The sequence below is a fragment of the Elephantulus edwardii genome, unplaced genomic scaffold (genome assembly GCF_000299155.1).
Source record: "Elephantulus edwardii isolate Elephantulus edwardi_28Jun2011 unplaced genomic scaffold, EleEdw1.0 scaffold00020, whole genome shotgun sequence".
NCBI lineage: Eukaryota > Metazoa > Chordata > Mammalia > Macroscelidea > Macroscelididae > Elephantulus > Elephantulus edwardii.
In genome coordinates, this window is record NW_006399770.1 from 377,757 (window position 1) to 391,133 (window position 13,377).

Consider the following 13,377-nt stretch of genomic DNA (forward strand, 5'->3'; position numbering starts at 1 on the left):
AAACTATAAACTTACATAAAGTTTTATATACACGTCAGGTAGTATTAGATTTTTTTTCCCCCTAGAAAATTTTTTATATACTTTGGACATGTTGCAGGGCGGTACCAGTCCTTGGAGAGGGACATCGTGCTTGGGAGGGTGGAGGGACAGCACAGGAGGGGAAGATCCTCGATAAGGTGGATTGATTCAGTTACTGGGGTAATTGGGATGGGTGTGTCAGAGGTAGTGCGATGGCACAGGATAGAGCAGGGTTTAGGGCTGTTGTACATAGGGTCCTATGAGTCGCAAGCAACTCGACAACACATAACAACAATAACAGAAAATTTTTAATATTTCAAGTAGTACAAAGCTAGATATTCATGTTTAAAATAATTTAACTCCAGCTTCTGATTCTGGGCCCTCTATCAGATTCTAAGTCATATAATGGTCATAAAATGAAAAAGTAGCCTCTTACCATGATAAGCACAGGGTAAACACTGTGGTGGTTATCAAGGCTATTATTATTAGTGTGTGCATTCAGCCAGAGTCTTATCATTCCACCTCCTACTTTCATTCCTCAGCAGTATTTCTGCTCTTCCTAAATCCAACCCTAACATCCCAATGCAAATGCTGAGCAATGCCCAGCCTGAAACAGTTCTTATCAAGATCCAGAAATTCTCTAGAAGTACTCCCCAGAGGCAGATACCATAGGGGTGAACCTTTAAGCATGTCTAGAGAGAAATTCTAGTTTAAGGTGCAACTAGGAAGGTTAGGCAAAAATTCCATGTTACAACATATCATACAAAAAATACTATCTATTTTGATTGTCCGCTGTGTGCCAGGTACTATCTTTTCATGAGCAGGAACAGTCACACGAGCACTGCTATTAGTTGAAGAAGTTGTTGTGTACAGTCAAGTTGAAACTGACTCATACTCAGCTGACTCTCCAGCAGGTTTTAAGAGGCAGTAAATCTCATGGTAGGAGACGGCTGATCTTTCTCCTGCACAGCAGCTTGTGCCTTTGAGACTGCAGCACAGCTCCTAACTACTAGGCCCGCAGAACTCCCTCTGTTTAAGACGAGTACTCTGATTAACCATCGACTCTACTCTGGTGTAGTGTTGGTGCTTTGGGATAAATGTCAAGGTGGCATACATATATATAAAAAGAACCATTTAGATATCAAAATCCACGTTACCTTTCTGTAATGGCTGAAGTAAAAGAAGAATAATTTGGGATATCTGTTTTCCAGAAGGTTCTTCAATCAGTTCAAGCAAACCCAACAATAATTCCTTTGGATTACACAACTATAAAAATATTCACAATTGAACCTGTTTAATACAAGTTGTATTTAAAGCCACATGATTACTATTTTTAAAAGAAGGTACATACTGAGAAATACATTTTTGCTTTATACTAAAATACCTCATAGAATCTTAAAAAAAGAATGCACAAGCAAAATATAATGTGATTAACAAGAAGTCAGAATTTCTTAATAGCAACTACAATGTGGAGACTAAAGTCAGGGAAAGGAAAGCCTGGACATGGAGTCGAGGTTTCCTCCCATCACCTGTGTCTGGGGATATCGTTCGTAGGGAGCTGCACTAACTCAAAGGCCTTGCCTCTCAAGCAGTTCAAATCTACCACCTGCTTTGTGGGGAAAAGATGGCTGTCTCTTCTTGTGCCATTTAGTCTCAGAAACCTGCTGGACGGTCAGTTCCAACTCAGTGGCAGTGAGTGACCGCTATGAAGCTGCTGTAGATTTCCAGTGTCCAGCAGGTGGGTCCTTTCCATTCCACACCGTTTGCAAAGGTATCTAGGATTAGTACAGGAGCCTCTGAAGTACTTCCTGGAGAGAGAACACTTTGCAACCTTCTGACTACATGTCTAGCCACATCTTATGATCTCATTCACCTTGTTTTTTAAGAGGGCACTGTGGTGGAGAAAGAGGTGTGCTGCTAACTCCGAATTGGGAGGTTCAAATCCACAAGCTGCTATGAAAAGATGGGCAATCTCCTTGTTGGCAGCTTATAGCCTCTGAAAGCCTTCTGACGGTCAGTATGAGTTGGTTCCAACTCAACGGCAATGAGTTTGAGTTCTGAGTTCATAATTCATAGCTAATATCTACTGAGCACCTTCTATAAAGTATATATTTTATTTGCCCTGCTCTCTCTGTAGCTTCTTTTGACTTTTGCTCAGAATTTATCTTTCAGGTATCATATATTGGTTTAAAGCCCTAAAACAAAACAAAACAAAACAAAAACTATTGTCATCAAGTCCATTTTGACATATAATGACCTTCCTGTTGTTACGTGTCATCGAGTTGACTGTGACTCATAATGACACAACTGGAGGCAAGGATTTGAGCCTCTGTCTCACATTCTTTGGACATGTAGCCAAGAGGGTTCAGACTTTGGAGAAGGATATCACGCTTGGAAGGGTCAAGGAACAGCGCAGGTGTGGAGACCCTGGCTGAGATGGATTGACAACAGTAACTAGAGTAATTTACGGTAAGTGTGGCAGAGAGAGTGAGAATGGCTCAGGATAGAGCAGGGTTCAGAGCTACTGTGCATGGGGTCACTATGAGTTACAGTTGACTTGACAACACATAACAACAACGCCCAATAGGGTAACTGAATGTTACCCTATCCTGACCCAATCTTACTGTCTCTGACACTTTTACTCCTACTACCCCAGTCACTGAGTCAATCTATCTCATTCAGGATCTTTCTCTCTTATGCTATCCCTCCACCCTTCTAAGCATCTTGTCTTTCTCCAAGGAGTGGTCCCTCTCTCCAAGGAGTGGTCCCTCTTGGCAACATGATCAAAGTATGTAAGATGGAGCTTCAAAATCCTTGCCTCCAAGGAGAAACTTGGTTTCGCCCTTTCTAGGACAAACCTGTTTGTTCTCTTGGCAGCCCATGGTATGTTCAATACTCTACTTCAGCACTACAACTCAAAGGCATCAATTCTTCTGTCATCCTTAATCATCGTCAAGCTCTCTGATGTGCAGCAAGTAATTGCAAAGACCATGGCCTGAATTAGGCACATCTTAGTCTTACTCTAGACTGACATCATTGCTCTTCAGCACTTAAGTCCGTGACAGTAGATATTCCCAATGCAATTTGTCTTTTGATTTCCTGACTACTGATGTAAAAAGTACTAATTGTGGAACCAAGCAAGGAACCCTACTAACCTTTAAACAAGGTCTATAATGACAACTGATTAAAGTTCTACTTCCTACTCCTACTTCCAATTGTACTTATACTTGTGCATTTTTCATAATATTTTAGAGTCTATACCATAGATGGTCAAGAAATAAGACTAGATTCTAGTTCCAAAATTTCCAAAATATCAATATGGCCTTGAACTACCCCTCTAAACCTTCAATTTTACATCTATATACAATAAAGGATATTTGCTAAAAATTAAAACTTCCCATGTTTATACTGAAATTAGTGGATATGAGATGAGGCTAGATATTTTTATATCCAGGAAATTTAGCAAATTCTGAATATAATCACCCATCTAATATGTAAGATTAGGCACTGTTGCCATAGTTACCTTTTGTATGTATTTTGTACTAATTATTTAATACATAAACTAAACACTTGCTTATCAAAGACCAAGCATTAAAGTTCTGAATGTTGTTGCTTATGTATCTTCAAATGAGAACTGACTCATAGCTGACCCTCTAGCAGGTTTTAAAGGCATTAAAGAACAGAAATCTATTCTTAAGATGATCTTGAAATTCAGTTAGAATTGATCCAAGATCATATCTTGGTTCCTGACGACTTACTTTCATTTTCTTCGGCCTCAGTTTGAACTTGCATATGAGTAACAGATGGTCTGACCCACAGTCTGCCCTGCACTGGCCTAGTTTTGACTGCTGATATTGAGTTTCTCCAACAATTTCTTCCACAAATGTAGTCTGTCTAATTCTTATGCAGCCCGTCAGGTAAAATCCACATGTAAAGTCATCATCTTTATCTTTTAAAAAAGGTATATGCAATGAATAAATCACTGTAAATACAAAATCCAGTAATTTTATTTCCAGCTTCATTTCTATCACCAAGTCCATATTTTCCAACTACTAGTCCTTCTTCACTAGTTCCCACTTTTGCATTCCAGTCACGAATTATCATTAACATGTCTTGATTGCATGTTCGGTTGCAAAAGATCAAGGAATGCAGCCTTCGGTATGGAGTGCATCTTAATGTCAAGAAAACGAAGATTATTACCACTGGACCGATATGCAACATCATGATGAATGGAGGAGGAGATTGAAACTGTCAATAGCTTCATCTTGCTTGGATCCACAATTAACTTGGTACCAGTAGTCAAGAAATAATGAGATGCATTGCACTGGGAAAATTAGCAGTTAGGGACCTCTCCAGATTATTAAGTTGTAATGAGATCAGTTTGAGGACCAAGGTGTGTCTGATTCAGTACACAGTCTTTCCAATCACTTGCTATAGATCTGAGAGCTGGACAATGAATAAGGATGTTGCTGTTATGTGCCGTCAAGTCGCTTGCAACTCATAACGACCCTATGTACAACAGCCCGAAACTCTGCTCTGTCCTGTGCCAGTCGTATTGTCTCTGACACTCCCATCCCGATTATCCCAGTCACTGAATCAATCCACCTCATAGAGGGCCTTCCCCCTCCTGCGCTGTTATGCCTTTGAGACGTGGTGTTGAAGAAGAGTACTGAACATGCCAAGGACAGCCAAAAGAACAAACAAGTATGTTTTGGAGAGGGTGCAGCTGGAGTGCTCTTTGGAGGCAAGGGTGATGAGGCTTTGTCTCACATACTTTGGTCATGTTGCTAGGAGGGGCTACTCCTTGGAGAAAGATATGATTGTAGGAAGGATGGAGGAGAGAAAGACCCTTAACCAGGTGGATTTATGTGGTGACTAACACAATGGGTGACTAACACAGTGTGTCAGGAAGTGCAAGGATGGCACAGTACAGAACAGGGTTTAAATCTTTTGTTCATGGGGTCACTATTAGTCGTACTCGATAGCATCTAACAATAATAACAACAACAAAGAACAGAAGAGGAGATTGCCCATCTTTCTCACATACAGCAGCTGGTAGATTTGAACTGAGTGCCTTTAGGTTGGCAGTGTAATTCCTTACCCTCACTAGGCCAAAGTTCTGAACATTAAAGGTATTATAAATTATTTCCCTGCATAGTGAAAAGAGAACTATTTCATTAACTTACCTTTACCAATAAATCCAGCATCAGAAAATAATCTTTCCTTTTATCATCTTCTTTATCATTCCATAAAAGGCATCGAACAACAGGACCAACAAGATTCCATCCCATATTCCTGATGATAATCTGCAAAAACACTTTTCAGAGTTAACTAAACTCTGAAGTCTACAATACTATCATATTGTGCTTTCCTAACTTGAAAGAGCTTGGAATTTTCTTTCAAATATAAAAAAAGAAAATTAAGTCTAGGACATTTTACCACTGCATTTCTAGCACTGGCTGCCATTACATATTTAATTGTATCCCCCTCAAAAGATATGCAGAAGTCTTACCCTTTATGCTAGAAAATGTGACCTTATTTGAAAATAGGATCTTTCTGAATGCAATTAATTACTATTAGGTCACACAGGACCAGAGTGGGCTCTAAAAAAGTAAGTCAAGTGTCTCTGTAAAAAAGAAAAGGAATGGACAATTTCAGAGGGAAGAAGGCCTTGAGGCAACAGATCAAGTGATGTGACTAAAAATCAAGGAATATTTGGATTATCAGAAACTACAAAGATCCTTCCCTACAGTCTTGGAGAAAACCATGGCCCTGCTGCCACCCAGAATTCTAGGAGAATAAACTGTTTTAACCCATCTATTTTGAGGCACTTTGTTATGATAGCCATAGGAGACTAAAAGATTATCAACATGTGGTTGCTAATACATGTGCTTAGATATTTTTAACACCTTCATTAGGAAAGGGCAAATAAGGTTTTATTATTTATCAAGTAATTTTTCTCAGGAGTTAAATAAATAAATAAAGTCAAGAAAATATGTTTCAGAGTTGTATCTTTTACCAATATTTATTTAACTTATATGCTGAGCTAAAAATCCAAGAAGCTAGACACTTTATTTCTAGTCACAGTTAAGGCCCATGGTAATAGAAGTCAAAAAACCAAAAGGTATATTGTATTGGGCAAATGGCATATTGTGTTTCTGCAAAACATCACTTTAAAATGCTGAAAAAACACCCAACTTGACTGAAACACTTAAACATGGTATTTTCAGTCATCTCATATATATGCGAAAATGAGACAATAACAGTAAAGAATTGATGCCTTTCAACTGTGGTATGGGTGAATATACACTGAATATACAGTGCACTGCTAAAAGACAAATAAGAATCTGTCTTGGAAGAAGTGTTTTTTTTAAATGAGATTTCAACTCTTCTACTTTGCCTTGGTGGTAAGAAGCTGCACTGCAATCCCAAAGGTTCATGGTTCAAATCCACCAGCCGCTCCAGGGAAGAAAGATGGACAATCTCCTCTCATGCTATTAAATGCCTCTGAAAACCCACGAAAAGGTCAGTTCCAACTCTACAGTACACAATTTAGCCCAAGCAGTCAGTATGGAGATTAAGAGATGTACTGCATTAGGAAACTCAGTTTTAGGAGATCTCTACAAAGCCTGAAGAGCAATGATGCCATTTTAAAGACTACGGTGACCTGATTCAAACCTGCTATGCATCTGTGAAGTGGACAAAAATAAGGATGACAGGAGAAGAATCAATGCCTTCAACTTGTGGTGTTGATAAAGAATTCTGAATTTCTCAGACTGGCAAAAGAATATATAAGTCTTGAAGAAAGTGAAACCAGAGTGCTCCTTTTAGGTAAGGACTGTGAAGCCTTGTCTTACATACTTTGGGTGTATTCTTAGGAGAGGCTATTCCTTTGAAAAGGACATCATGCTTGGAAGGGTAGAGGCTCAGTCAAAGAGGCAGAACCTCAATGAGATGGTTGATACAGTTACTGTGGCAATGGGCTCAAATATGTCATAAATGATAAGGATGGTACAGGAAAGGACAGGGTTCAGATCTGCCATTTAGAAGGTCACTATAAGTTATACTCAATTCAACAGCATTTAACAACTTAGGGCACTGAAAAGAATGGGAACCCCAGAACACTTAATTGTTCTCATATGAAACCTATACCTAGATCAAGCTGCTGTATGAACAGGCACTGAATGGTTTAAAACTCAAAAGAGGCGTGTGTCAAGGCTGTATCTTTTCTTCATACCTATTCAATCTGTATGCTGAATAAGTCACTCAACATGATGGACTTTATGAATAAGAATGTGGCATCAAGATCGAAGGAAGACTCAGACAAACTGTGTTATGCACATGATTAAAAGACCTTGAAATGCTTTTTGAAGGCTTGCTGAAACAAAGAGGACTTGAAATACTTACTAAAGAAGATCAAGGACTACAGCCTTCAAAGTGGATTATATCTCACTATTAAGAAGACAGCTGGAAACCAGTTTGAAAGTCATGTACAGGAGCTGGTTCTATAGAAGCCTGTTGACTGGGACTGGTGAGCCATAGGGTGGAATGCTGACTTGATGGCACTTAACAGTAACAATGACAACATAGAGTTATATGGCCTAGTGGACAGAAAGTTATGCTATCAAGTCCAAGGTGGTTGTTTTTAATCTGTGGCCCTTAGGACTGGTTTAAATTGTTTTTCTGTCAAACATTCTTTTAAGTGGTATAGCACTGGTTTGTGCATTGCTGTACAGAGGTAACTCGTGGTTGCTATGATGCTAAACATTGTGACACTGATGTGATAATGGTTACCCATGGTGGACAGTGTTTGGTGGAGCTTCCCGATTAAAACAAGCTTGGAAGCAGGACTGGCATCCACTTCCAAAATTGCTTGCCTCCAGAAACTCTATGAACATGAAGAAACGACCAAAGTTATACAGGTGTTCAGGTCTTTCCTTCATAGGGAGCTATGAGTCATCTACAACTCAGTGGCATTTAACAACAACATTAAGAAGACAAAAATCATCCCCACATGCCCATCATGATGGATGGATAAAAGACTGAAGATGTCAATGATTTCATCTTGTTTGGATTCACAATCAAAATTCTTCGTGCCAGCAGTGAAGAATCAAAAGGTATGTTATAAGGGGAAAATCTGTGGTCAAGACCTCTCTAGGGTAGTAAGGAGCAATGATGTCAGTTTAAAGACTACAGTGCACCCAATTCAAGTTTTTAAAACTCAACTGTTTCCCAGGAATTGAAAGGATACCGATTATGATGCTTCAACAAGAGATGTAGCCCTGGACATGTTCACTACCCTGTGACAAGTAATTCGGAAGATAGCTACTTGGCCAACTGACTGTAAGAGATCTTTATTTGTTCCCATTCAAAAAAAAAAGAAAGGTGATTTAACACGTTGCCGCAAACTTTTCATTGACAACCATGCTTAGAAACACATTTTTGTAATGTATTACCATCATCTGTGGCAACGTGCTAACAGAGTGTGTAAATTATGGAAAAGTAAGATTACTATTACATACAAGTAAATCTTGCTGAAGAGTATTTTTTAGAGTATTTTTAAATGCCCAGAACAATACAGGAAACTAGCAGAAATTCTAGCTGGCTTCAGATGAGGCCAGGGAATGAGGGATATCATTACTAATATCAGGTTGAAAGCAGAGAAGATCAGAAAGATGTTTACTTGTGTTTTACTGATTATACAAAGTTCTTCGACTATAATAACAAATAATGCTACCAATATGAATGCGAATTCCAGAACACCTAATTGTGCACAGGAGAAATCTATCCATAGACCAAGAAGCAGTTGTCTAAACTGAACAAGGGAACTGTAAGGTTTAAAATCAGGAAAGGGGTATATGAGAGTTGTGATCTTGGCCCCATATTTATTAAATCTGTAAGGTGAGCAAATCATTCAAGAAGCTGGGACTATATGAACAAAAATTTGGTCTCAATAATGAAGAAGATTCAACAACAACCTGTGTTATGCAGATGACACAATCTTACAGTTCTTAAGTGGACTTGAGGCACTTACTGCTGAAGATTCAGGACTACAGCCTTTAATATGGATTACATCTCAACATCAAGAAAACAGAAGTCTCATCACTGGACCAACAGGCAACATCACGGATAGATGGAGAAAAAACTACAGCTGACAATTTCATTTCACTTGGATCTATAATCAATACCTCTGATAGGAGCAACCAAAAAAACATTTGTATTGAGAAAATGTGCTAACAAGGATTTCTCTAAGGGCTAATGAGCCAGGTTTCAGATCAAAGACTAAGGTGTGCCTGATCTAAGCCAGGACATTTTCAATTGCTTCATAAGAAAGTTAAGACAATGAATTAAAAAGACTTAAGAATAATGTCTTTGAATTGTGGTAATGCATATATCTTAGACTGCCAAAAGAATAAATCTTTTGAAGGAAGGGCAATCAGTAGTAAGAATGGTGAAATACTTTGGGGGTTTTCAGGAGTATCAGCCCTTAAGAAGACAGCATCATGCTGGAAAAGGTATGGGGTCAGAAACAGAAGACCCTCAACGATATGGATATACACAGTAAAACAATCAGCCTAAGTATGTCAGAAATCTTGAGGATGGTGCAGGAGAGGACAAGGTTTAGATCTGTTAGTCACAAGACTGCTATGAATTGCAGTTGACTTGATGCCACTCAACCATAGCTCCCAAAGGACTCTATTCTTCCAGCCAAGTTATTTATTTTACTTACATAACAACAACATAGAGAGAGCTCTGTTGGCCTAGTAGAAAATTATGCGACCAAGCCAAAGGTGGGTGATTTTAATCTGTGGCCCTCAGGACTGGTTTAAATTGGTTTTGGTCAAACACTCTTCTAAGTGGTATAGCACTGGTCTGTGCATTGCTGTACAGAGGTAACTCATGGTTGCTGTGATGTTAAACACTGTGACACTGATGTGCCAAATGTGATAATAGTTACCCATGGTGAACAGTGTTTCATGGAGCTCCCCAATTAAAACAATTTAAAAAAGCGTGGAAGCAGGAGTGGCATCCACTTCTGAAATAGCCTGCCTCCGGAAACTCTATGAACGTGGAGAAATTATGAAAGTTATACAAGTGTTCAGGTCTTTCATTCGTGGTGTCACTATGAGTCGACTACAACTCGACGGCACCTAACAATAACAACAACAAATCTCTTTTTACCTCTTGAGTGATTTTCTAAGGAGTAATTAACAACTATAAATGCCAGCCACAGATGGGAGTGAGATTTTACATATCCAAGCTAAAGAAAGGCATTTTGATAAAATATTTCACAAATGTAATCTCAGCTTCAAGGCAGCCAATCACAATCTAAATTATCACTCATTTCACTTCAGGGGGGAAAAAAGGGCAGTGAATAATTAGGAAGAAAATGAAATATTTGCTGACTACTCACAAGTCACTCCAATAATACTAACAATCCTAAAGGGGAGAATTATTACCCTCAATTTAACAGGTAAGCAAGCTAAAATTAGCAACTGATCAACAACTATAATGAGATAAAGTTAGCATATATCTATCCAAACCAAAGAGTGGTGTAGCCTATAGAGTCATGCTGCTAATTCAAAGGCTGAATTTCTCAACAGATTCCAGTCTTCCAACTACTCCACACAAGAAAGTGGGGCAATCTCCCCTCACACATTTGCAAATCCAGTGGAGGCTCATCAAGGAGTCAGTTCCAATTTGACAGTAATGAGTGACTGAACGATGTAACTCAAAGCTCATGTTAGTAGTTCTTCACCAGGGGCAATTTAGCAGGAGGTATCTGGCAATGTTTAGAGACAGTTTTAATTGTCATGACTGGGGCAAGAGCATGCTGTTGGGAGATACACACACACACACACACACACACACACACACGGCAGGTGAAGACCACAGATAGTGCGAAGGCTGAGAAATCTCACACTCTAGTACCTTGGGTAAAATTATTATGCTTAAGTCTACAGTGTTTAATCTTTTTTTTTTTAACACTGCACACAGAACAATAGCATATCTTGATTAATATTGTCAGCTGGCAAGAAAATTGAGTTGTAGTCACTTTTAAACATTGCCTTGTCAATATGTTCGCCTTTATACTTTACAGAACATACAGTACAAAGGCGATTTTCAAAGTATTAGTGCCAAGCCACACGGTGCTTAAATCTGTGAGATTAACTATTTAGAGGCATGCTAAAAATAAAATTCTTAAGCACATAATACCAGGAGAACAATTTTATATACTTCCCTTGTCCTTCTGCCTTATGGGTGCTACAACTAACCCTTTCCTCCAAGACAGTTTCTTTACCTGTTCCTAAGGGATTCCCTGAGATGGAATCCTGGGCTTCTTCTCTACTGTTCTTTTCCTATGAACTCAAATTCTTCTTTTCCTTTCTAATACTTCAACTAGTTAATCTTCAGCACCAGACTACAGAGTCCCTGTGGAGTACAATCAGCTCAGAGGCACCTCTAAACACCAGTTTAGTAATTTGCTTTTGGAAGGTCACAGCCTTGAAAATCCAATAGAGCAGTTCTGCTTTGCATAAATGGTGGTGGTGGTGGTTAGGAGCCGTTGAGTCAAGTAAGACTCATAGTGACCCTATGAACAAATCTGAACCTTGTCCTCTCCTGTGCCATCATCATCATCTCTGACATATTTTAGTCCATTTTTGCCATCTTCCATCACGTCAGTCTATCACAGTGAGGGTCTTTCCCTCTTTCACTGACCCGCAACCTTTCTCAGCATGTTGTTCCAAAGAATAATGGGGTCACCATGATTTGGAATCAACTCAATGGCAATTAGCAACAATAATATCACATTAAATTCATAGTCGATTCTGACTCGTGGTGACTCCATGTGCTTCTGAGTGGAAATGTACTCTACAAAAATTCTTGGCTGTAATATTATAGAAACAGACTGCTAGGCATTTCTTCCATTGTCACTGGGTGGATTCAAACTTCTAACCTTTTGGATTCTACTATAGCACTTATTTTATGCCTCTTATTGCTAGTATTCTGCCTCTTTATTGCTAATAACTTATATACTTATCTCTTCTACCAGACTATAAAAGTACTTTAACACATGACTATATCTAATTCCTTTTTTTGTCTTTCATTGCTTTCTTCTATATACTTTGTTCCTAGATGGTACTTAATGGCTCTGGTGGAGTAGTACAGACCAGCTGTAAGTCCACAGGGGTTGGTGCTGCTAACTAAATGCTGTGCAGTCTCCTTCCAAGCAATTTACAGCCTTAGGAACCCAATGGAGGGTCAGCTGTGAGTCAGAAACAATTCTACAGTTTGATAAATTAATTGGATGAATAATAACATCATGTGTTTTTTTTCCTCTTCCCAGTAAAAATTATAAGTATAAAGATAGCACTTACCTTATTCTTTTCATTTTGAATAATTTCCAGTAGTTGATCTATGTGCCCTTCATCTATGCACCTTCGACCTGCTAACTGAAATAGGCCAAAATCTTCTTCTTTAAAGTCTTCTTCTTCTAGGATTTGCTGGTAAAGACAAAATAAAACAAACAAACAAAATCCACACAAATAAAGTTAATAATTATTTATTTTGTCTCTGTAAAAGAAAGAGAAATTTGTTTGAATTATAAGCTGTATATTACACACATGAAAATTAGGATGATCCTAATATTTTAAATGAACATCTTAAAATCCACTTAAAAAAAAAAAAAGAAAAAAGAAACCACACTATGAAAAGTATCAATATTAAAATTTAAATAGCTATTTAGATAAAAATATCATTTGAAGAAATTAAAGATTAACTATTTGAAAGACTTCAGATGTATTTAAAAAGAAAACAAATCACTTACGCATCTCTTTATTATGGACTGAAGTTCTTCCACAGCCATTGCTAGTCTTTTTCCTTAGTTCTGATACTGAAATGTAAAAGTATAAAAGACACTATTAACTACTAATGATAATACCATTCACAAAATATATTTTATTCTAATGTACTTATTCTCAAAACACTTAAATGCATTCCCATCAAGTTGGAACCAACTCCATGCTGGGCCTCCAATGGATTTTTGAGAGGCCGTAAATTGCACTGGAGGACACTGTCCGTCTTTCTCCCTTGGAGTTGCTGGTAGGGAGGCACCACCTTTGGGTTAATGGCACAAGTCCCTATGGACTAGGCCACCAGAACTCCCTGAGCATTTATTAGCAAACACAACAGAGAAAATGGATTGTTTTAAAGCAGAAAATACTATTACTTAAAATTAATGTGTTAGATTAAAATGTTTTTTAAAATTTCAAGCTATTATATATAATGATAAAGACAACAGTATATAAAAAAATCCTGCCATGGCAGTAATAACAAGCAATAAGTTACAAGTGGATA

The 13,377-nt window shown here is 38.2% G+C and overlaps 1 protein-coding gene across 2 annotated transcripts in view; it reads right to left on the bottom strand.

The window, feature by feature from the left end:
* Positions 1-12,920, bottom strand: part of GLMN (glomulin, FKBP associated protein) — a 44,511-nt gene extending 31,591 nt beyond the window's left edge. For both annotated transcript variants that reach the window (XM_006882403.1, XM_006882404.1), the window contains exons 1-4: positions 12,848-12,920; positions 12,399-12,524; positions 5,205-5,324; positions 1,176-1,284 (exon numbers count right to left, since the gene is read on the bottom strand). In XM_006882403.1, coding sequence (XP_006882465.1) covers positions 1,176-1,284; positions 5,205-5,324; positions 12,399-12,524; positions 12,848-12,886 — 394 coding nt within the window. In that variant the 5' untranslated portion in view covers positions 12,887-12,920. The remainder of the gene's footprint in view (positions 1-1,175; positions 1,285-5,204; positions 5,325-12,398; positions 12,525-12,847) is intronic.
* Positions 12,921-13,377: the final 457 nt, after the last annotated feature.